The 25251-nt window shown below is 39.6% G+C and overlaps 1 protein-coding gene across 7 annotated transcripts in view; it reads left to right on the forward strand.

Moving 5' to 3' along the window:
* The first annotated feature begins 42 nt into the window (after positions 1-42).
* SPATA6L (spermatogenesis associated 6 like) overlaps positions 43-25251 on the forward strand; it is a 72801-nt gene continuing 47592 nt past the window's right edge. For 2 of the 7 annotated variants that reach the window (XM_089913231.1, XM_089913232.1), the window contains exons 1-5: positions 46-1464; positions 8360-8404; positions 12578-12715; positions 16388-16436; positions 20512-20553. In XM_089913231.1, the coding sequence (XP_089769357.1) occupies positions 8366-8404; positions 12578-12715; positions 16388-16436; positions 20512-20553 (268 nt within the window). In that variant the 5' untranslated portion in view covers positions 46-1464; positions 8360-8365. Of the gene's footprint in view, positions 1465-8359; positions 12104-12577; positions 12716-16387; positions 16437-16510; positions 22403-25251 lie in introns of those variants that run through there. The other 5 variants (XM_089913237.1, XM_089913233.1, XM_089913234.1 and 2 more) reach the window with 5 other exon arrangements.

The raw sequence follows: 25251 nt of genomic DNA on the forward strand, positions 1-25251 counted from the left end.
GCCAGCCTGTGCCGCGCCACCGGCGGACGGTGGAAAAAGACGTACTTCACTTGTTACATCACTTCCGGATAGGAAGGCGTGGTCGAGGGAGGTACGTCCCGGATCCTGGGAGGCGGCCGTGGGTCTGGAATGGTTTCTTGTTTAAAACCAGTTTTTGTGAAGCCTTTCAGTGCTGCAAGTTTACCCTCAACGGCGCTGAGGGTCATGTAGTATTAAATACTTGTTGTCTGGAGTTTCCTACTCAGTAAACGGTGGGTCCTAGGGGCCGGGAGGTGTTGGGACCAAGTGTTGTCCTCCACTGCGTATTGTGTAAAAACTGCAATTCATTCCTGTACTCGTTACTGATATGTAAACCAGTTTCTGAAGCGGGGGTGAGGGTGGGGGCAGTTGAAGTGGAGAGAAATTTTAAAAACAGAGACAACTTTCCTCTCGTTCTGAGTTACGAGCAACGAGGATTCTGCGAAACTTGGCTGGGGAGAAGAGTATGCCAAAGATAAAGTACTGGAAGGAGCAGGACTTTAAAAAACACAGTACCATATATACAATGGAATATTACTCAGCCATAAAAAGAAACGAAATTGGGTCATTTGTTGAGACGTGGATGGATCTAGAGACTGTCATACAGAGTGAAGTCAGAGAAAAACAAATATCGTATATTAACGCGTATATGTGGAACCTAGAAAAATGGTACAGATGAACCGGTTTGCAGGGCAGAAATTGAGACACAGATGTAGAGAACAAACATATGGACACCAAGGGGGGAAAGTGGTGGTGGGGGGCGGTGGTGGTGTGATGAATTGGGCGATTGGGATTGACATGTATACACTGATGTGTATAAAATGGATGACTAATAAGAACTTGCTGTGTAAAATAAAGTTCAAAAATTATAAAAAAATTAAAAAAAATAAAAAATACAGTACCACAAATAGCGGATGTGTAGGAAGGGCTTCAGTGTATTTCTACGTATCTCGTTTAATCGTAAAGATTTGTGCTCTCATTATCCCCTTTTTTGAGAAGAAGAAATAGACCCCATTATGCCTAAGGTCACACATTTTAAGGGGAAGAGGTAGGATCAGCCCAGGGCATATGACTTCAAAACGTGCACGTTTAACAATCAGGCATTGCTGCCCTACTCATAATTAGAGACCCAACTAAAAATAACGAGACGCCATTTTTTCAATCTTTTGAAGTTTGTCGATACCGAGTGTAGGCAAGGTGTGAGGAGATGCTGTTAGAATGTCATTTGTGTAACCTTTCGGGTGGTGAGAGTATCAGAGGTTTAAGTGCTTTGATTCGGCAATTTAACTACCAGGAAATTATCCAACAGGTATTTTTGCACCAATAACTAGTGATTTATCCACAAAGGTGTTTATTGCAGCTTTTTTCTTTTTTCTTTTTTTTGTGGCAAGGAACAAAAAGCAGAAAGTATATATAACTGTGCTGATATAGAAATATCTCCAAAATGTGAGTAAAAAAAGGCAACTTACTTTCTTATATGTATATTTATATAGCTATACGTATCTATCAAGAGACCGTAATCCAATTTGTGTAAAAACAGTTCTGTGTGTGTGTGTGTGTGTGTGTGTGTGTGTACATGTGATAGAAAATTCCTGGAAAGTAAACAAGAATTATTAATGATTACTCCTAGTGGGTAAGGCTGGAGAGGAAAGTTTCTGAGCATCTTTACTTTCTTTTTTTTTTTTTAATTTTTTTGCCGTACCCCGCAGCATGTGGGATCTTAGTTCCCAGACCAGGGATCGAACACATGCCCCTTGCATTGGAAGTGGGGAGTCATAACCACCGGACTGCCAAGGAAGTCACTGAGCATCTTTACTTTCTACTCTTAGTTTTCGTGTATTATGCTGTTCCAGTATTTTCCAGTGACTATATGTTATACCTTAGTAACTAATTACAAATAAAAGTTGAGGAGCACTGTGCCTGAAACTTTTGAGTTCAAGAGTGAAAGCCATAGGAGAAAACATGACAGCAGCTAAAGCAGGAAGGGAGAGGAGTGAAAAACAGCTTTACTCACTTGTGGCTTTTTACTACTTGAAGAACATTTCTCAGAAACTTCCAGTACTTCCCCTTATATATTATTGGCCAGAACTGGCTTAAATAAATTGATTCATTCCCTAGACCTAAATGCATTGCCACCTGCACAAAACCGGGATTCCATTGGCAAGGAAGAAGAGCTTATGGCTCTTAGGGAGGCAATCACATTGTCTTCCATAACTGTTTAAGTTCTTCCATAACTGTGCCATCTAGTGCCAGCCTAACTCCTGAGTGTCATTTCTTAACTTCCTCTACCCCCTGCCCAGTTTTCTCTTTAGTATGCTCATTGGCCTCCTTTCAGTTCCTCAAACATATCAATTTCTTTCCTGACTCATGGCCCTTTACATTTGTTGCTCCTTTTGCCTGGGTATCTTTTCTCTTTGTTCTTTAAAAGTCTTGTTAGTGGTCATGCTTTTCTTTTTAGGTCTTAGATCAACTGTCATACCCTTAAAGAGGCTGACCTGTCCACTGGGTCTAAATTGGGTTCTTCTTCCCTCTAACGTGTAACTTTCTATCTCACCCCACTGGATATTTCCTCCCTAGCATTTATAATACTGTTATTATCTATGTTCACATATTTATTTTATTTCTTACTTCACTAGAATGTAAGGTCCACAAGGGCATAGATTGTTTCTTGTTCACTCTTGTGCCTCCATGGTCCAGAACGGTACCTAGCACATAGTAGGTACTCAATAATATGTGTTGAATTGATGAATAGGGAACAAATGAATGGAAACAAGGATAAAAGGAAAGGTGTAGGATTACACACAGACAGAAGAGGGTAAAACGGGAATGGGAAGAGTTATATTTTGGTAGGAGAAGAAAGGGTGGATACAATGACATCAGAAGTAGCCTCATCTTAGCCATGGCCGACTTTGGGGCCTGAATCCTGTGCCCAAGTACAGTGGACACTTTTTACAAGTCTTGGAACTAAGTCATACTCTTTTCTGCTTTCTTATATCGGATAATATAATTCCTTGGAAATTGCTTTGGGTCATAGTTATCCTACTACTCCCATGGACATAGAACTAGCCAGCTGAAATGCAAAGGAGCAAATTAATTTTTCCTGAAGAGAAATTACTTTAAAATGGAAGGATATGCACTATGCACGTAGTCCAGAATGCCCAAGGGCAGTCCTTGTGGAAGGTTTTGTGTGGTATCATTAAGTAAGTATTGAGCCTACAAAAGCCAGTCAGTCAAAGCAGAAGCCAAAGAGTAACATGAGTTTGACTCATGACCTCTAATATAGTTTGTGAAATAGATTTCATGTGTGGGTCCAGATCCCAAATGACTTCAAGATTGTTAAAAGCTGTTCAACTGCAAGTTAATTCCTTCCCTGGAAGCCTTCCTGATACTTGGGGAAAATTCTCAAGAAGTATGTATGCTTAAAGAAGTAAGCAAATTGCCAGCTCCTGTTTTGGATATTCATGCAGAGACCACAGTTATTATAATACACTGCTGCTTTTTTGAATTACTTGTAAAGTATTACACACCACAGTAATTTTCTTCTGTTATCTGAATTTGAGTTGAATAGATCCACCATATTTTTTCTTTAAACGTATGTAAGACTTTTTTTTTTTTTTTTGGCTGCGTTGGGTCTTTGTTGCTGTGTGCGGGCTTTCTCTAGTTGCAGCGAGCAGGGTCTACTCTTCGTTGCAGTGGGCAGGCTTCTCATTGCGGTGGCTTCTCTTGTTGTGGAGCACGGCACACTGGCTTCAGTAGTTGTGGCTTGCGGGCTCTAGAGCGCAGGCTCGGTAGTTGTGGCACACGGGCTTAGTTGCCCGTGGCATGTGGGATCTTCCCGGACCAGGGATCGAACCCATGTCCCCTGCATTGGCAGGTGGATTCTTAACCACTGCGCCACCAGGGAAGTCCGAAACGTATGTAGGACTTCTGTCAAAGAAATTCATAGTGATGCCACCAAGAATCCTCTTGATGGGCTATCTTAAGACAGAATGAGGTTTACATAAGGATATGATTACTTTTCTTATTTAAGTATGTGTTAAAGATTTTAAAATTGTTATTATAAATATTTTTAAATACACAAAAGTATATTATTATAGTAAACTCCATATGTCCATCACCCAGATCAACAATTATCAAGATTTTGCTACATTTCCTTTATCCATTTCTTTTATTAATTTGCTGGAGTATTTAGAGACAAAATCTTAGGCATTAGATCATTTCTGCTACATACTTCAATATGCATCTCTAAACAATGTTGATATTTGTCTTCCACAAACACAGGGACATTATCATACCTATCAAAATTAATTAATTTTGATTAATTAATTAATTGCTTGGTGTTATCTAATACCCAAACCATAATCAAATTTCCCTAAGAGTGTTAAATATTCTGTTTAAGTTGGTTTGTCTGAATCAGGGTTCGAACAAAGTCCACATATTATATTTGGTTGTCAGGGCTTGTATCTTTTAATCTAGAACATTTCTCCTCCCCCCCTTCCTTTTTTTTTTTTTTTTTTTTTTTTAATTTGCAGGGTTTGACTTGTTGCAGGCTAACTGGGTTAGTTGTCCTATAGAATGTTTCACATTCTAGATGTGTCTGTTTGCTGTCTTGTGGTGTCATTAACATGTTTCTCTATCCTCTAGGAAGTGAAATTAGCTCTAGAACAACACTGTTCAATAGATGTTTCTGTGATGATGGAAATATTCTACTTGCACTATCCAGTACAGTAGCCACTAGCCATTGTGGCTATTGAGCACTTTACAGGTGACTTGTGTGAGTGAGGAAATGAATTTTAAATTTTATTTAGTTTTAGTTAATTTAAATTTAAATAGCCATATGTGGCTACCTTACTAGATCATGTAGCTCTAATGGCTCAGATTAAACTTCAACTTTCTTGGCAAAAGTGCTTCATAGGTGCTTCCTATGAATCACATATGAAGAAGACGTGATATCACCTTTAGTGATGTTAAGATTGATCAGTGGGTTCATATGGTGACACCCTCATCCCTCTAATATGGAGTTCCCCCAAAGGATATGATTTTAACATTAAGATTTAAAAAAAATATAAACTTCATCTTTGTGCAGTTTTTGAGAACCAAGGAAAGAGCCCAAAATAGCTCATTGAGCTCTTTTATACATTTATAGTAAAAGTCAGAAAGGTAAACTTTTCTCCTCCATATATCAGACTCTAAGGAAACTATACTGTTAAAGAACATTTCAGAGAAAGACTTTGAAGAAGGCCAAACATAAAACACAATTAGTTCCTGAGTCTTGAGGCTGGGTCTACACTTAAAAAAAAAAAAATCAGTAATCTGCCATTGCTTTAGGGCTGAAATAATCCAGATTGTTTCAGGTACTTGAGGTTTCCCTGCGCCCAGGCATTTCTCCCAAATCCTAATGAACAACTCGCTTTGGAAACTTAGTTTGCTGGTGTTATTCACATTTGCTAATGAATAATTCACTGGCACAAAAGATTGTAGGGCCTAACAAATGAGTCTGAGTCCAGACATAAAATAATGGCCTAGAACAGGACTTTGAAGATCTTTCTCACTTATTATTGAATCCAGCTGCCGTTGGAGAGACAGCTGGCTCTAATAAGTGGGCATGAATGTGATGGAGAGAAGAGCCCCTCTTTCCTTATCTGCTCATTGTCAGGTAACATGGGTGGCCCTTCTTTTTGCTATAGCAGGGAACTGAGGGCAGGACAGTGGTTCCAAAACCTGATTTGACTAACTCTACCCCTTCCAGACTCCAATGAAAACTACAGGCTCTCTTCCCAGAAAAATGCACATATGCACATGCATGAAAGGTTTCCTATCATCTCAGGGCCTTTAGGATCCCTGACACATCCAGGGGTCACAGCATAAGACACCCTGCACTGGAAGCAAAAGTATCAGACACACTTGCATGGATATTCTCACAGTATGTGGTATACAGGATGGAGCCCCAATGCTGAAGAAGCCAGTTCCTGGTCCTTCCTATCCTCCCAGATTTATCCTTTCTATTATTTTATATTTTCTACTTGTTTTAATTCATTTTCCTTTTTAGACCAAATAATGCAAATACTTTGCAAAACGATTTTAAAAGTATCTAAGGCTATTCAATGAAAAGTAAGTTTTCTCTCTGTGTCTCTACTCTAGGTCCTTTCCCCAGAGGCATCCACCATTAGCAGTTTCTAGTTTTTTCTTTCAGAAATATTCTAAGCATATATGTCTATATCATAATCTCTGTCTCTTCCATATGGCAGCACAGTTTACACAATTTTGTTCCATGCTTTTTTTTCTTAGCTCTATATTTTAGAGAGTTTTTACTCCTGGGACTTAGAGCTCTGCTTTATTCTTTTCCCATGCTGCATACTATTCCATCTTGAGGCTTAACCATAATTGATTTAATCTGACCATACTTAATGAACATTTAGATGGTTTCCAGTATTTTTTAAACTACAAATATTGCTGCAGCATATGTTTTTTGTACTTGTGAAAGTATACCCATATATACCTATTCCTAGCAGTGGAATTCCTGAGTAAAATGAAAAATTTTGATAGATATTAACAAATTGCTCTCCAGAGAAGTTACATGTGATAGACAGAATAATGGCCCCCAAAGATATCCTGCCCTAGTACCTGGAACCTGGGGACATGTTACCTTTCATGGCAAAGAGAAATTAACTTGAAGATGGAATTAAGGTTTCTAATCAGCTGACCTTAAAATAGGGAAATTATCCTGGATTATCTGGTGGACTCTTTATGGTTACAAAGGTCTTTAAAAGAACCAGAGAGATGGTAGCATGAAAAGGAGTTGGTTCAATGTTGCTGGCTTTGAAGATGAAGGAAGGGAGCTATGAGTCAAGGAATGAAGGCAGACCCCTAGAAGCTGGAAAAGCAAGGAAATGGAAAAGATAAGGAATGCAGCCCTCACATTTTGCTTTTAAAGATCTCTGTTGGATTTCTGATCCACAAAATCAAAAATTATACATTTGTCTTGTTTTAAGCCATTAAGTTTGTGGTAATTTGTTATAGTAGCCATAGAAAATTAATACACTTTATGTATTTACACTCCTACCAACAGTGTATGAATGTATTTTCCCACATCCCTGCCATTAGTGATGCCTTTTTTTTTAATATATTGTATAATATATTGTCCCTCCTCTATTCCTTCATTTTTGTCTGTTAAATACAGTGAATGGGAAAAAATGCAATTTCTTCTATTGGTTAAGAACTCTTGCCCTGCCTGCTACCTCTGACGGTTTTTACAGTGTAACCCTGGCTTTGGCAACTATGGTAACTACCCATTGGGAGATAATGTAATTCATTGCTTCCCTTAAGTTAACTAAACCCCAGTAAAGAGACTGAAGAATATTTCTATTGGGACTAAAACAGGATACGTAACTTTTAAACCTCTTTAGGAATTGTCCTTGTTTTGTTTTGTTTTGTGGTACGTGGGCCTCTCACTGTGTGGCCTCTCCCGCTGCCGCGCAGGCTCAGGGGCCATGGCTCATGGGCCCAGCCGCTCCGCAGCATGTGGGATCTTCCTGGACCGGGGCACGAACCCGCATCCCCTGCATCGGCAGGCGGGCTCTCAACCACTGCGCCACCAGGGAAGCCCTGTACTTGTGTTTTTAATTAGCACACGTTTCACTTCTTATTGACAGTGGGCATGTTTTATAAACCAAACATGAGGACGTAACATTTCATAAGCATGATTTTTATAAGCATGAGAATACCTTTAGGGACATACTACTATTTTAATTGTAATTGTTACAGAATTTCCAGGGCTTGGGGGTCGTATAGATACTAAAAATGGGCAGGGCTTAAATCGTAACGGAGCTATGATCACATTCGACTTTTAGAATTGACACTGTAAAATAAACATTTTAACATAGTGATTGGGGCCCTAAAGAGAGTGGATGGAAAGCGTGGAAAGGAAGCTAGGGCTCTTAGCATCTCGTGATCCGGCCACCAGGGCATATACACTAGGACATTCTCTCCCGTTAGTGCAGTCTGGAAGCCAGTGTCGTTCCAAGTGGAGCACAGGCGGCTCACACTCTGGCGGCGCCGGGGGCCTCGCAAGCGTTCCTTGGTGGAAGGTTGCGTGTTTTGAGTGTCCATAGCAACGCGACGCTTCAGCCTTCTGGAAGCCTTGGCTCCAGCTCGCGCTGTATGAGACCCGTACCGGTGGAAGGGACCTGGGCTGGTGGGACAACTGATGGGGGTACAGTGGGGTGGGGAGCTGGGGAAACTACTGGGAACATTTGCTCCAAGGATTGAGTTAAACTAAGAAAAATCGGTCCAAGGCTCAGCGCAAAAGGATCTTTTCATTCCAGTCCTTTCGCCCACGTAGGGAACTATGCCTTTGGAGGTGGTGGTGGAACTACAGATCCGGGCGGTAAGAGAGATCGACGAACCTCTCCTCTTTGGCCCAAATCAGACTCTTTCCCCAGGGTTCTAAAATGGTTCTGGGTCGTTTTCACCACCCCTCGCCCCACACACATCATTAATCCTACCTCTGTCCCTAAGATTCTCCACATTGGCCTTTTCTTACTTTCTAACCTTTAGTTCAACTCAACCTCTTCCCACCCCTCCTGCCCTGCCCCCCCCCCACCGTCCCGCCCCCAAGCCTGTTTCTTGGCTTTATCTGGAATTTTTCTGTTCTTTTAAAATAACCTTGCATTAAGTCCAAGAAGGATTTTATTTTCTTTTCCGGGATACAGATTTGTGAAGATTAAAAAGCCCCTTCTTTAAATAACCAGGGAAGATTTTAATTTCAGAAAGCCAGATCACTTCCCTGATAATTTGCCACCTCTATAAACCAATCAAGTATTTCTAAGATACTTCCCCTACAGATAGCTCTGGCTTGCTAATTCCAAAAGGGATCAATCAACAGCTGTTTAATAATTATCCACTGAATCCTGCTTAAGTGAGGTGCTGTGGCAAAGTGACTCCATTGTTCCTGTTTGGGGTCAGTCATTCCTTATTTCAGCTTCCATTTTCCAACCCTTCCATGTGTAGTTGGTGACAGACTGTCAGGCAGCTTTGCCTGAAAGCTATAAGGAGCTTCTCTACTGGCCAGGTTTATAAGCAGAACACCAACAGTTTACGGCCATGGAAAATCTGGTTAGCCTCCATACAAGTGACAGATGCTGTGATTTCATCCTAAGTGCAGCTCTGAAACAAAGATGGAAATCTCCTGGGTTTGACTGATTTTGCTGACAGCAAATAGGACCAGACTATATCATTTGTGCTATATCAACTGTGACCTCTCACAATTGTGCAGTAAGATGAAGGAATTCTTGAGACGAGTGATAAATCTGTCTTCCTACTTATTAAGGCAAAAATTAAACAAGTTTTCATCTCACTTCATTCAACATTACTGGTTAATTTTATTTTGATTTTTAAATGGTATTCTTCAGTGTACAATTAACAGTGGAATCAGTTTTTTTATTCTACAGTACTTAGGATGCTTCAAAAAAATCAGGTGAATTGATCTGTGCTTTAAAAGCCAGCAAACTCAGGCCCCAGCAACCAAGATAAGGGAATTCCAGAAAAATAACCAGAAAGGAGGTGAGCCTAATTTTGATCTCCCAGTATTCAGACTTGTAGATGCTGCAAGAGGAAAAACTGCTTCCAAATATCTGGCCTGAATATTGCTGCAATTAAAATAAAGGATCTCTTTAAGTCTAAACAATAAAGGAAACCACTTAGAGTGTCACAGTTTGGCTGATTCAGGAAGTGAAGATGTAGTCTGTGTTCAGGATGTTGTGGAAATGCAAATAATTTTGCTTCATTTTGAAAAGTAGCTATTCCTTTTTCAGTGTTCCTGTCACGCTCAGAAAGTTCACACTTCCACCCAATCAGAGCCTACCTGTCACAGCCATTCTCCGGATTCCTATGTACATCTCTATATGACAGATCAAATGCCATAATCCTTTCTATTTATAAATGTCAAAATAATTGGTTGTTAAGATTATCTAAAGACACCAGTTCCATAGGTAATTTAAAGGTTCATATTTTCAGGCAGAGCAGCATTTAAAGCACACACCCTCTTCCATCTTTCCTGATCAAAGAATAATGAGCAGAGTCCACCCTGCATTTGGAGGTTTTTGGTCTTGTGATTCGGGGAGGCACCATCGATAAACTGCTTTAATTGTGAGGGTCAATATAAATGGAAATTTAGGAGTTATACTTTGTGCCTGGTATAGCAGTAGGCTCCACTTGATGAATTTCAAGTTAAATACTGTTACCTAAAGTGCGCTGTATACAGGGAAATGGAATTCCATATGAAAAATATAATATACAGGGTCATCCTTGTGGTATATATTTGAAAGCTTATGCTGTTGCATTGCAAAGAATCAAGTTATTTTTCCATTTTATTACCTCATTAAAGAAGCATTATTCTTTATTCAGTAGAGATGGTAGGCAGCAGGGCCCATCTTCCATGTTGGTCCACTGACAAAGTATGTAGTGAGCCTACCCCCAGACTCTCAGTTCCTTTGATCTCCTCAGCAGCTTCGCTCTTCTGTCCTCTGTCATGCCATGCTATTTGCTGTCAACAGAATTAAGCATGAGGCCATAGTCCCATCTTTACTTTTCTATGGGCACTGTCGATATGCCCGCCTTTAAGTGTTTCTTCTTTAGGTAAGTTCTTGGTTTGTTCTCTGAATGCAGAAAGACAATATTAGTGGGAAATAAATATCTTTTTAAAGATCTTTTGAGGAGGTAGAGGAAAAGGAGAGAAAGATATGTACTATAATCTCTCTTCTCACTACCTGATGCGCAAAGATGTAAGAGACAAAACTAAGAAAGCATACCAAGAAAATTAGGAGTAAGAATAAATCTTCCCAACTGTGGTAACAGATCTTCAGAGGATAAATTAGAATAACCTATGTCTTAGACTCTTAAAGTACTGTTTAAAATCTACCTCAGGAAAAGAACTAGGATTAGTATGTGGCTCATCTGCCTGTATATTTACAGAATGAAGGTGATTTGTTTTTTCAAAGTTCAGTTTACAAGTGATATGTTGACTTACAGGATTACACAAAAAATTTTCTGATGTCAACTTTTAAAAAGCAGCAATATTATAATCACCTCAACTTGGTTTCTTTGCAGTTGTCCTGGAGATATAAAAAGTTGTTCAATAGGTATATAATAGAGGGGGGGGTTGCTTTCTATAATATGGCTGTCATCAGTAATGGTCAGCACTGTGCTCTAGCCTAGCAACCCATCAAGATTGTAGGACACCTGAAATCCCAAAAGGAAGCCTGAAATCCTTAGGGGGGCAAGCAGGATGGCTGCTGGTTTATGTCAGCATCGTCACGTGTAGAAACTTTCAAATCTGGTGCCATAACAAATGAGATGGTGTCATGGTTGGTTCCACAGTACAAAGAGGACTGGAGCATTGTGCGGTGAAAGCCAGCAATAGTCCACGATGCTGTACTGCATGTAGCCCAGAAAAAAGCCAAAAGCCACGTCGGTGACATTGTGCCGCCCCAGCATGACCCTGGAGAGGCCCAAGATGAAGGCCCACAGTACCACGAGCACCCTCAGTGGAATGGCCAGCACTAGGTGGTTCAGGATGAACCGTGAGACCAGGGCGGCCCTGGTGGCATGGCCCGAAGGGAAGGAGTACTTGTCCACCGAAAGGGTGAAAAACATGTCCATCTGGTTGTGGGCCGGGCGGCGCCTGCGGACCAGCCCCTTGATCAGGGCCACCAGCAGCAGGTCCAACAGCAGGGAGAAGAGCAGGTTCATCAGCACCTCTCGCCCGGCCCAGCTGTCGCTCCTGGACAGGCAGTAGAGGGTGCCCAGCAGCCAGGGGATGCCGTGTCCCGAGATCTCCAGCAATTTCATAAGGGGCCGCACGCTGCCCCAGGATGAGCTCTCCCCCGCACACACCCCCAGCTTCTTAGACAGCCACAGGTCGATGGCCAGCAGGGAGCGCAGGGCGATGCCCAGGAAGGACGGGTTCAGGTCCATGCGGTCCTCCTCGGGCAGCGGGGACGGGAGCGCCGGCGAGGAGCCCGCCCCGGCCAGGGGGAACGAGCCGCGGCGGTGCACTGGGCTCTCGGATGCGCGGAGCCGGGCGCAGGTGGGGTCGGCGCCCGGCGCGCGGCTGCTGAGCAGGGACTGGAACTCGAACCTGCCGCCGCCGCCGCCATGGGCCGGGCTGCCGCTGCTGCTCGGGGCGCAGGCGGCCAGCGGGCGTCCCTCGGCGTTCCTCCGGGGGCTCGGCATCGCGGCGGGCGGCCCGGACCGCAGCACCCGGCCAGCCTAAGGAGAAGCTTCCCGGCCCTGCAGCCTCTTCCGCTTCCGCACTGCCATCCTGGAGGGGCGGGGAGAGGAGCCAGCGAGAGGACGATTGTGACACCTGGCGGAGACTTGGGAGGAAATTGGAATTTCCAGTTTGAGCGAGGAGAGGAGAGGGGAGGGTAGTGCTATAGGAGAGAGGGGAGGGTTACGGTGGTGGGGGAAATTTGACATTGTTTGTGGGAGGTTAGGGGAAATAGACCCTTTACAAAGCAAAACGCAAACCCTGTTCTCTATTTTTTTCTTTGTTTTTAAGATTTCTTGCCCAGGGGTGTGCCTTCCTGGCAAGCAAGATGTGTTCCTTGGGGTTTACCTCCTGAATCAGTACCTGGAGACACACTGCTTTCCTTCCGTGTTCCCTATTATGATTCAGCGGAGCATGAGGTTTGAAAAGGTGATCTTGACTTTTTCATTGCTAAATAGAGAAATTCAAATTCTGTTGTCTGAGGATCATTTAGTGGTTCTTATAAAAAACACAGCTTTTATAAAGTTATTTTGTAAATTTTCTTTAAAAAAAAAAATACATGAAGGCACCTCAGCACAGTGCAGAATCATAGTTGGAGGACTTGCTTTTGCATCCCAGATCTGAGCCAAGTTCTGTCAAACTAGTGCTAAGTACCCTGGTAGATGTTTTCTATTTTTGGAACTCCCATGGCATTTTCTAACTGGAACAGAGAGCATTTTCTGAATGTTCTTGGAAGTGTTAGAGGCAGCTGTGTACATTCTGACAGAGATTATCAATAAACTAGCAGACCTTAGAAACAAACTTTTTTAGATTCAGAAAAATACCCCAGACTAACCAAATTAGTTAAATCCTGTATGTGAAATCCTGTAACAAAACAAGAAGGCTTTTTAGATTTACTGAGTTTCCTTAGGTCATATCTGGTTTATTTAGCTGCAGTGATAAAAGCTATATTCCATTCCAGTGAATGTGATCATAATATAAGTAGCCAAAACGTTACCAACCCTCTTCCCACTTTCATATTTAATGGAACATTAATTTCATTACTATCCAATCACTGACAATCTCTTGAAGTTTTTGTTTTGGAATTTAGAGATTGAATCAGTTTTAACCTTGATAAGCCTATGATTTTGTCCCAAAAAATATCACTGAGGTGGTTCTACTGGGGAGAGGATGAGAATGGGAAGGCTTCAGGGTAGGGCCTGTCACTTTTAAAGGTCTGGATGGTGGTGCCCTGAAAATGACCTGTCTATATCAGAGTAGCAGAGGAAATGAGGATTGATTTTTGAAAGGGCTAGGGCTGTGTGTAATATTTTTATAAATCACAGCCCATTAATTAATTTTTTACATCTTTATTGGAGTATAATTGCTTTATAGTGTTGTGTTAGTTTCTGCTGTATAACAAAGTGAATCAGCTATATGTATACATATATCCCCAGATGCCCTCCCTCCTGAGCCTCCCTCCCACCCTCCCTATCCCACCCCTCTAGGTGGTCACAAAGCACCGAGCTGATCTCCCTGTGCTTTGCAGGTGCTTCCCGCTAGCTATCTATTTTACATTTGGTAGTGTATATATGTCCATGCCACTCTCTCACTTCGTCCCAGCTTCCCCTTCCCCAGCCCCCACCGTGTCCTTAAGTCCATTCTCTATGTCTGTGTCTTTATTCCTGTCCTGCCACTAGGTTCATCAGTACCATTTTTTTTTATGTTTCCCTTGTTTTATTTTTACCTCAATTAATGCACTTTATAGATGTGATAAAATATAAGTATTATGTAAGGAGTGGGGAGAGAACAAACTATAGCCACACAATTCTTAAAACATAGAAACACACATACAATAGGGCAACAACACCAAAAAATTCTCATCTGTTAATTCAGTTATAATGTGCCTTATTACTTAATATTGATCATTACTTCCTTTGTGTATCATTAAATACACATTTATGGCATCATTTCCAAAGGCTTTGATCCCTTTCCAACATACATTTAATCCAACCTCCATTGCTGCCTTTGGTTTCTTTTTTTTTTTAACATCTTTATTGGAATATAATTGTTTTACAATGTTGTGTTAGTTTCTGCTATATAACAAAGTGAATCAGCTATATGTATACATATATCCCCATATCCCCTCCCTCTTGCGTCTCCCTCCCACCCTCCCTATCCCACCCCTCTAGGTGGTCACAAAGCACCGAGCTGATCTCCCTGTACTATGTGGCTGCTTCCCACTAGCTATCTGTTTTACATTTGGTAGTGTATATATGTCCATGCTGCTCTCTCACTTCGTCCCAGCTTACCCTTCCCCCTCCCCGTGTCCTCAAGTCCATTCTCTACATCTGCATCTTTTTTCCTCTCCTGCCCCTAGGTTCATCAGAACCATTTTAATTTTTTTTTTAGATCCCATATATATGCATTAGCATACGGTATTTGTTTTTCTCTTTCTGAGCCAGCCTGTTAATTTAAATAGTCTTCCAAACTGGTTGGATAAGAGAGGAATAAATGGATATTATCTTGGAACATACAGTCCGAATCCAAAGGAACCTAGTTCTAACCATTTCAATGTTGGTCATGGTTAAAAAGTGGGTGGTGAAAATCCAGTCTATTTTTTTCCCCCAAGAATTTCCTTATTAGTTTTATCAATTGTAAATTTGCTTTTCTAGAAGACTTTAAACATCTTTTTATAAGAAGCCCAAGGATGTAAAATTGTAGAAGCTGTAAATCAATCTGTAAATGACCTTGGAGGTCATCTAGTCCAAGCTCCCTGACTTGCAGAAGAGGAGAATGAGTGTCAGAATCACACTCTAGATGTCACAAAGCTGTGTATTTGAGATTACTAGATATCACAGACCATTTTTCATTTTATAAAGTGCAAGTAAATAAATGCTTTATTTTAAATTTTGAAAAGCTGCCTTCTTGTGTGAGCTGTTTGAGTTCATATTCAAGCTTTCTACCAGTTGGCTCTAGCTTTCTTGTATCTGTTCCATTCTCTAGCTGCAAATACTTGCAGGGAGTAGTGAAAACTTTCTCCTCCTTGGACCTTCTGTATCATTCAGAATTCAATGTTCTAAAGCATTCAGATAAACAAGAAATTACTCATAAAGAATGTATGAGCCATTGTGTTTGAGCAGTTCATGTTGATCATTTATTCCCCACGATCATCCTTGAGAAAATTCTTAGACATGGATGAAGAGAAGGGATGAACTAATATTACTGGAATAATTTTGGAAAAACCCCCAGCTCACTCACATTTGCTTGTTAAATCCAAGTCAGTAAGACAGAAGTGGATTACAGGGGACAGCCTCCACTTTTGTGGTTAAAGCAGACCTGGTTTTGGATCAAGAGCAGATTTTAATCATGCTTTAGGTTAAACACCGTTTAAATCAGAAATTTAATGCCTGAAAACAAACTCTGCTGAAAACTTATGTTTCTTACAGGGTTCTAGAGTTCAGGGAGAGGGTCATGTTATACCTTTACCTCAGTCCCCTAGGCCCTTTTATCTCAAGGACAAAATAAACATATTTGGCTGTGGGTAGACAGGTATCACAGTGTTTTTCTTGTGCTTCATGATACACCTAAAACTTATGAGGCTCTCTCTCTTGTTATTTTTGGATTCTGTGGGAGTCTAGCTATGAGTACTTAGCTTTTCTTTTGTGTTGCACATAGAATTTTTATTTATGTTCCTTTTTAGCACAACCAATGGCTTGGGAAGAGAAGTCATTTATTCAGTTAACATGTAATAAGTATCTGTTGTATTCAGGATGTTTTTCTAGGTACTCAAACAAGACTCTTTCAGGTAGATGCCAGATGTGCTTTTAGCAACAAACTGTGGGGCTAGGTCAAGTAGATGACGTTTTGAACATGTGGCAGATTCAGCTAACTTAAATTTTCCTTGTACTTGGTGTTGTGTTAATTCTCATTCATTTATTCTATAGTCATTTGTTGAACTTTTAACCACATACCTGTCAAAGGTACTCCTGTTGAATCCTAAAATATTATATGGCTGGATTTGACATGTGTTAATTATTTGGAAGAATATGCTCTAGATTTTCTATAAGTATATATTAATAAAACTTTGAAGATTTATTTTCCCCATTTTTTTTCCTGCAGGTATTTGAAAATGCAATAGATCCTGGAGCTGTAGCAGACATTTTAGAAAGTAGGTACTCCCCCCTTCACCCCCAACAAAAGAGAGAGAGACTATTGTGTATATGTAATTCACAGATATAAAATTCTATTTTCTAAGTTGTGATACTTCCACATTTACCCCATATTTATGTTCAAGATAGTCTGTGTAAAATTTCAATCATGTCATTGATTCAATTACAAACCCTTTTCTAGATATGTATGGCATTTACTGGATGGTATGATTATGTTTGTTTTATTACAATTAAATGGTTTTTGTATCTTAACAGAGTTGTTTAACCATCACCATAATCAATTTTAGAACATTTTCATCACCATGGAAAGAAACCCTATACCCATTCTTCCTCATCCCTTCCAGCCCTAGGAACCTACTGACTAATCTTCCTGCCTCTATAGATTTGCGTATTCTGGATATTTCATATATATGGAATTATATAATATGTGGTCATTTGTAACTGGATTCTTTCATTTAGCATAATGTTTTCAAGATTCTTCCTTGCTATAGAATGTGTCAAGATTTCACTTCTTTTTATGTCCAAATAATGTCCCATTTTATGGATAAACCACATTTTGTTTATCCATTCATCAGATGATGGACATCTGGATTATTTTTGCTTTGGTGCTATGATGAATAATGCTGCTATAAATATTTGTGTACAAGTTTTTTTTGTAAACATGTTTTTATTTCTGTTGGGTGTATGCCTAGGAGTGGACTTGCTGGGTCATGTGGTAACTCAGTTTAATTTTTTGAGGAATTTCCAGATTACACCAAAGGAGTTGTATCATTTTACATTCCACCAGCAATATATGAGATTTGATTTCTCCACATCCTGGCCAACACTTGTTATTATTTATCCTTTTGATTGGTAGCCATCCTTGTGGATATGAAGTGGTATCTCGTGGGTTTGATTTGCATTTCCCTGATAGCTAATGATGTTGAGCATTTTTTCATGTGCTTATTGGCCATTTGTATATCTTATTTGGAGAAGTGTCTCTTCGGATCCTCTTCCTATATTTTAATTGGGTTTTTATTATTGAGTTGTAAGTTCTTTATATATTATAGATATAACTTTCATATCAGATGTATGATTGACAAATACTTTCTCCCATTCTTTGGACTATCTTTTTGCTTTCTTAATGGTGTTCTCTGAAACACAAACGTTTTTAATTTTGATGAATTATATTTTATCTATTTTTCTTTTGTTACTTCTGCCTTTGATGTCATAACTAAGAAACCATTGTGTAATTCAAGTCAAAGATTTATGTCTATATTTTCTTCTAAGAGTTTTATCATTTTAGCTCTTACATTTAAGTCTATAATACATATTGAGTTGATTTTTGTAAATGGCATGAGCTAAGGGTCCAATTTCATTCTTTTGCATCTGGATATCCAGTTGTCTCAGCACCATTGTTACTAAGAGTAGTTTTCCCCCATTGAATGGTCATGGCACTCTTGTTGAAAATCAATTGACTGTAAATGTGAGGTGTTTTTTTGGGGGTGGGGGGGGGTCTCAATTTTATTCCATTGATTCATAAATCTATCATTATTACAGTGCCACACTATTTTGATTATTGTAGCTTTATAGAAAGTTTTAAAATCAGGAAGTGTGAGTCCTCCAACTTAGTTCTTCTCTTTCAAGCCTGTTTTTGCTATTTGGGTTCCCTTAGTTTGCCATACGAATTTTAGGATCAGCTTGTCTGTTTCTGCAAAGAAGCCAGCTAGGATGTTGATAGGCAATGATAGATTGCATTGAACCTGTAGATCAGTTTGGAGAATATTACCATCTAAACAATATTAAGTCTTCCAATTCATGACATGCCACGTGGTGAGAATTAATTGAGTGTAAGGAATTTAGAGACTGAGATAGCTTAAGCGCTTTACATTACCATTGGGGTGATGGTTGGAAAAGATATAGTCCTTCCTCCTGTTTGGAAAACCCAAAATTATGGGGTGTCTTGGCTTTTAAGTTTCTTGGCATTTAAAATTCTGTCCTCATGTATTAATGTTTTTCATAAATCTACAAAGGGAGAATTTTTTTATTTTTTTGTATATATTTTTTATTGTATATATATTTTTTCAGCTTTATTTCAGGATATAATTGACATACAACATTGTGTAAGTTTAAGGTAACAGCATGTTGATTTGATACTCAGATATTTTGCAAAATGATTATTACAGTAGTGTTAGCTTACACCTGTAGCACGTTACATAATTACCATTTCTTTTTTGTGGTGAGAACATTTAAGATCTACTCTCTTAGTAACTTTCAACTACAGTATTAACTATAATCACCATTATTGTCTATATTAAAATGTTTTTCTAATATGTTGTGGAAATTATCTTTACTGATTTTTTATTGTTATACCATTTGTATTTTAAATTACTTTCAATATTTAAATTTTATTCTTGGCCTTATAGACACTGAACATGGGCTCACTATTTTTCTTTTTTTTTTTTTGCGGTACGCGGGCCTCTCACTGTTGTGGCCTCTCCCATTGTGGAGCACAGGCTCCGGACGCGCAAGCTCAGCGGCCATGGCTCACGGGCCCAGCCGCTCTGCAGCACGTGGGATCCTCCCGGACCAGGGCACAAACCCATGTCCCCTGCATCTGCAGGCGGACTCTCAACCACTGCGCCACCAGGGAAGCCCTCGCTATTTTTTTTTTAACATCTTTATTGGAGTATAATTGCTTTACAATGGTGTGTTAGTTTCTGCTTTATAACAAAATGAATCAGCTATACCTATAAATATATCCCCATATCCCCTTCCTCTTGTGTCTCCCTCCCACCCTCCCTATCCCACCCCTCTAGGTGGTCACAAAGCACCGAGCTGCTCTCCCTGTGCTATGTGGCTGCTTCCCACTAGCTATCTATTTTACATTTGGTAGTATATATAAGTCCATGCCACTCTCTCACTTTGTCTCAGCTTACCCTTCCCCCTCCCCATGTCCTCAAGTCCATTCTCTACGTCTGCATCTTTATTCCTGTCCTGCCTCTAGGTTCTTCAGAACATTTTTATTTTTATTTTTTTTAGATTCCATATATATGTGTTAGCATGAGGTGTTTGTTTTTCTCTTTCTGACTTACTTCACTCTGTATGACAGACTCTAGGTCCATTCACCTCACTACAAATAACTCAATTTCATTTCTTTTTATGGCTGAGTAATATTCCATTGTATATATGTGCCACATCTTCTTTATCCATTCATCTGTCGATGGACACTTAGGTTGCTTCCATGTCCTGGCTATTGTAAATAGAGCTGCAATGAACATTGTGGTACATGACTCTTGTTGAATTATGGTTTTCCCAGGGTATATGCCCAGTAGTGGGATTGCTGGGTCATATGGTAGTTCTATTTTTAGTTTTTTAAGGAACCTCCATACTGTTCTCCATAGTGGCTGTATCAATTTACATTCCCACCAACAGTGCAAGAGGGTTCCCTTTTCTCTACACCCTATCCGGCATTTACTGTTTGTAGATTTTTTGTTGATGGCCATTCTGACTGGTGTGAGGTGATACCTCATTGTAGTTTTGATTTGCATTTCTCTAATGATTAGTGATGTTGAGCATTCTTTCATGTGTTTGTTGGCAATCTGTATATCTTCTTTGGGCTCACTATTTCTAAATATATTTTGAACTCAGGAAATATAAAAAAAATGTTGTTTTATGCCTAATTTATATAGTCATATAGCATACTGTTTTAAGCAAGATAAGCTTTTATAGGTTGATGGATAACAGTTGTATTTTGAATTTTTTAAATGAACAGTAGTATATTGTTATTTCCGTGATTTATGAATACATCTTTAAGAGAGAAAGTATCATATTTTGTCAATATTTTTCAGGAGACAAAATGCTATGTTTTTTTTTTGTTTGTTTGTTTGTTTTAAATGCTATGTTTATAACTCAGTTATTCTCACCCCATGCCCCTAATTTACTGGGTCTAGAAATACCTGAATCATTGTTGGTATGCCACTTACTATCAGTAGTAGTAATGTAAATGGGGTGTTATGGCAGTTTTAAACTTAGTAATTAACGAAAAACTCTGACAGTATTCTAAAGTATTAATATCTCATTTTTCCTTTTTAGGCTTTCTAACCAGGTTTGAGTTAATACAGCTAGTGCCTCCAGGTAATGTGCCAATAAATGAATTTCTAAATTAGTTTAATTTAAATTTAAAAGGATTTTGGCATGACAAAATGCGGACTGGCATTTAAAAGCTGTGCTTTATATAACACATGCTGTTTACCCCCACCAGTCTGTTGAGTTTTGCCCACTTTCAGAAGAGTAACTTTATGGGTTTGAAAAAGCAGTAAGCATAGCTTAAACAGGTTCTTTGACCTTCCATTTTTTCATAATTTTATCTAATAATCATCAGCTGCTTTTGTGCTGGAATGAGAGTTCAGTAGTTGTGACTATATGGCTTGCAAAGCCTAAAATATTTATTCTCTGGCCCTTGCAGGAAAAGTTTGAGACCTCTGTGCTGGAATCATGGGACTTTAGGAGGAAACGGTTCTGTGATGACTTTGTTTTGTGTTATGCAAGAGACCTGAGCTAGTGAGAGCAAGTAGGAACTGCCACCTGGTGACACCACTTCTCAGAGTTTCTCAATGTGGCTGATTATCTGGTGATTTTAGAGTCTGCGTGTATGTGTGTCTGTGCATGTGAGAGAGAGAGAGAGAGAGAGAGAGAGAGAGAGAGAGAGAGAGAGAGAGAGAGAGGATACCTAAAACTCAGAAACATTTCTAATACTCTTCTCATATTTGCTAACATAAGCTTTGCCCTTTCCCTTCCCAGCTTCACAGTTTTAACTTGTAAAAAGCATCCCCAAATGCTGAGGAAACCTTTATTTATATTTTGGTGAACATGTTTCTTGCTATTTCTCTGTGGTTAGAAGAACACATGGATATGGAATTTTTACATAAATAATGTCACATACATTTTCTTCTCTTACTAACTTCCCCAATTATATGTTACTGTTATACTGTAATTTTTAAAAACAGATCGAAAAGCATTATTTTTGGTAAAATGAAGAATTTCATGAATTTACTTATGTGTTTTTATAGGTCTATAAAAAGTCTGTAAATAATATTTGGGGTTTTACTATTTCACTCTACATTGTTACCTGTAGGTAACTTATTTGTCATTTTCAATAGGTATGTATTTTCCATAGTGTTATTACCAATCTTAAATTGATATTGCTGCTCATTAGGATTTCTTTGTCTTTCATATATTTATAACAATTATTTTTTCTCTTGATATATTTGTAAAGAATAGAATTGCTAGACTGAACCATATCTTATAACCTGAGAGTAAACTGATCCCCAGCAAGTTTCCATTATTTCTACTGCATTCAGCACTGTATAGAGTGCCTGTTCCCCATATCCTAGCTAATGCTGGATGCTATCATTTGGATTTTTTGTGTTTATAAAGTGTGTAATAATTCTTTAAAATATATTTCACCATATTTTCCGGTCCCTTCTTTTTAGATATGATTTGTGACAACCTTAACATTTTAAATTTACTTCAGAAATTTTCTATTTTCCCATATTATAATTTGTTTTCTTTCTTTCCTTCTGTATAGTATGACTGTCAGTGTCCTTTGATTACTTGTGGAGTGATGTCTGCATATTAACATTGCATTTTGGTATAAATTCCTGATATTTTCACCAAAGTTTTAAATCAGTTATGCTTAACACATATGTATTTCCCCTGTTTTGTTGCATTATTTTGATATTTTATTGTGTGAAACTTTCTTTTTCTTAAGAAAGCATAGGAGGGGATTCCCTGGTGGCGCAGTGGTTGGGAGTCCGCCTGCCGATGCAGGGGTACGCGGGTTCGTGACCCGGTCCGGGAAGATCCCATATGCCGCGGAGCAGATGGGCCTGTGAGCCATGGCCACTGGGCCGGCGCGATCGGAGCCTGTGCTCAGCAGGAGGCCCACATACTGCAAAAAAAAAGAAAGCATAGGAGAAGGAAGGTGAGTCTGGTAGATGCCTCAGCTAAAGCAGAGGTGGCTGTGGAGGCTTTTATGAGGATCATGGCCCTGCCTACTGTGGCTGCTCTGCAGCAGGTCAAGGGCCCCAGTGGAGTGGAGTGGACCCAGTAGTCTGTAGTTATTTCTTCTGCTGCTTAGTTTGTTGGCAGAGGCATGTCCTGAAAACAGATAAGAACCCCACTCTCGGTGGGTCTAGGGATGGACACACTTGTATATGTCAGTGCTTTCTTAGGTAGGCAGAACAGAGGGAAGATCAGAGATGCCTCCTACCTGCTTTTCAGAAATTCTCACTGAATGTTTTTTAGCCTAAAAGTAACAGGCTAAAATCAGGGCATTGAGTTTTCTTCCATAATTTTTTTTTTTTTTTTTTGGCGGTACGTGGGCCTCTCACTGTTGTGGCCTCTTCTGTTGCAGAGCACAGGCTCCGGACACGCAGGCTCAGTGGCCATGGCTCACGGGCCCAGCCGCTACACAGCATGTGGGATCCTCCCGGACTGGGACACGAACCCGTGTCCCCTGCATCGGCAGGCGGACTCTCAACCACTGTGCCACCAGGGAAGCCCCATTCCATAAGTTTTTTATTTGACCCAATTTTATGTTCAAACGTATGTCACTGTTAACTGGCAAGTTATATTTTAGTATGCTAACAAAACAGAAGCAGGACCATTTTGATCTTATTTAATTTTTCGTGAGTTAAAAAGATTACCCAATATCTATAATAAATATCCTCACTGTAAAAATTGTAAATAACAAAATAATATAAAACGAAAAGTAAAAATTCACATTCTTCAACAACCTCCGACAATAATTACAATTAACAATTTGTTGTATATCTTTCTTAGGCCTTTTATAATGCATTTAATATGTATAATGCATTTAGTATATTCAACCAATTCTGAAATATATAGACATATACACAAACACTCACATATATATACATAAATATTAAATATGTCTAATATTTAGTATATGTATATTTCATGTATATATGTATATATATAGATTGAATGTATATTTCCTGCAACTTTTTAAAATTTGGTATATTTTTGACTGCCAGTTTTTTTTTTACTTGACCGGAAATCCACCTGTGAGAAGGTTGCAAGAATGGTTCAAAATTGTGATGACTGGAGAATATTGAAGCTGGGTGCATGCTTACAGGTTATAACTCAGAAGTTAATCAGATACAAAGTGGGGGCTTTATTGTACTTGTCTTCCTTTTGTCTACAATCCTTCAATTTCAGATTGTAATTTTAGTGGAATTAAACTTGAATTGCTTGATATAATTAATTTTGTTTAGCTTCAGATGCATTACAGATTGATCCATTAATTTGTCCAACATATGTTTATTGAAGGTGTACTTAGAAAATGCCCTACACTGTGCCATTTCCTGGTGGTATGCCAGTGGCACCAGGTACAGAGTGGTGATGGTGAGCCGCCTTGATCTGCTGGTTCTTGATACTAGCTAATTAAGTAAAAATTATTTGCTTAAAGTCTCAAGTGGACTGTGCTGTGGGGTCCCATGGGCCACATTTAGGTTCTCAGGGAACAATTCTTCTTTGGCCGAATTGTTACCTTTTCATTTTGTTGTAGATATTACTGTATTTGATATTGTTTCATAGCACTTTCAAACACACTTACTATAATCAAAAGACATATTATGACCATTAAGTTTGTGATACAAGTACCTCAGATTTGCATACAGCTTTACTTCTAAAGAATGAAGAGATCCAATGATTTGGCTTAGAAGTAATAAAGACTCCTCTGGGTCTTCAGTTTACAAAGATGGGAAAAAGCAAATAGACACAGGAGGGCAGCATAATTCTGTTTGACAGAGAGCTTGGTGCTTTTTTTTTATTGACCTCTTACACAGAAACTTCTACTTTGGGATAAGTCATGTATATTCAGTCCAGCTGTAAAATGCTCTTTTTTAGTGGGCACCCATTCCGTGAATCAGAGCTTGATTTTTTTTTAAATTAATTTATTTTTGGCTGCGTTGGGTCTTCATTGCTGCTCGCAGGCGTTCTTTAGTTGCGGTGAGTGGGGGCTACTCTTTGTTGTGGTGCGCGGGCTTCTCATTGCGGTGGCTTCTCTTGTTGCGGAGCGCGGGCTCTAGGCACGCGGGCTCAGTAATTGTGGCTCATGGGCTCTAGAGTGCGGGCTCAGTAGTTGTGGCACACGGGCTTAGTTGCTCCGCAGCATATGGAATCTTCCCGGACCAGGGCTCGAACCCGTGTCCCCTGCATTGGCAGGTGGATTCTTAATGACTGCACTACCAGGGAAGCCCCAGAGCTTGATTTTATACTTCATAGTGATGTTTACTAGGCATCAGCAAGGAAAGAACTCCTGCCTCAGATGATCTGGTTTTGAATTCCTGCTTTGCCATTTGGCATCATGACAAGTGTCTTCAACTCTCAGAGCCTCATTTATCTGTAAAGAAGGAATCAAGTGAGACTCCATATGGGGAAGCAAGCTGTCAATTCTGATATGCTCTCTAAATATTAGATGTTTCTAGAAGCAGTATCGTTATTAAAATTATTATTTCTCTTAAAGTCTCATTTGTTTCCTTTTTCAGGGAGAAGTTTTTCACTAATGGCATTGACGATGTCCCTGTCTGTGCCGTTAGCCTATTAAGAACACCAAGCTCTTTCAGGCATTTTACTTGGCTTATGAGACTTGCTCAGCCTGTGCACATGTTTATTTATTATTTATAACCTAGGCTCTTGCTGTAACATCCCCTTGGTGTGCTGACATTTTCACACTGGGTGGTAGTTTGGATCTTTAGAAAATGACCAAACCAGAGAGATAGAATTGAGAAGCTTCACAACCTTCTG

The sequence above is a fragment of the Delphinapterus leucas genome, chromosome 6 (genome assembly GCF_059928025.1).
Source record: "Delphinapterus leucas isolate spDelLeu-1000000601 "Yukka" chromosome 6, BTC_Dleu_Yukka2, whole genome shotgun sequence".
In the NCBI taxonomy this organism is placed as follows: Eukaryota; Metazoa; Chordata; class Mammalia; order Artiodactyla; family Monodontidae; genus Delphinapterus; species Delphinapterus leucas.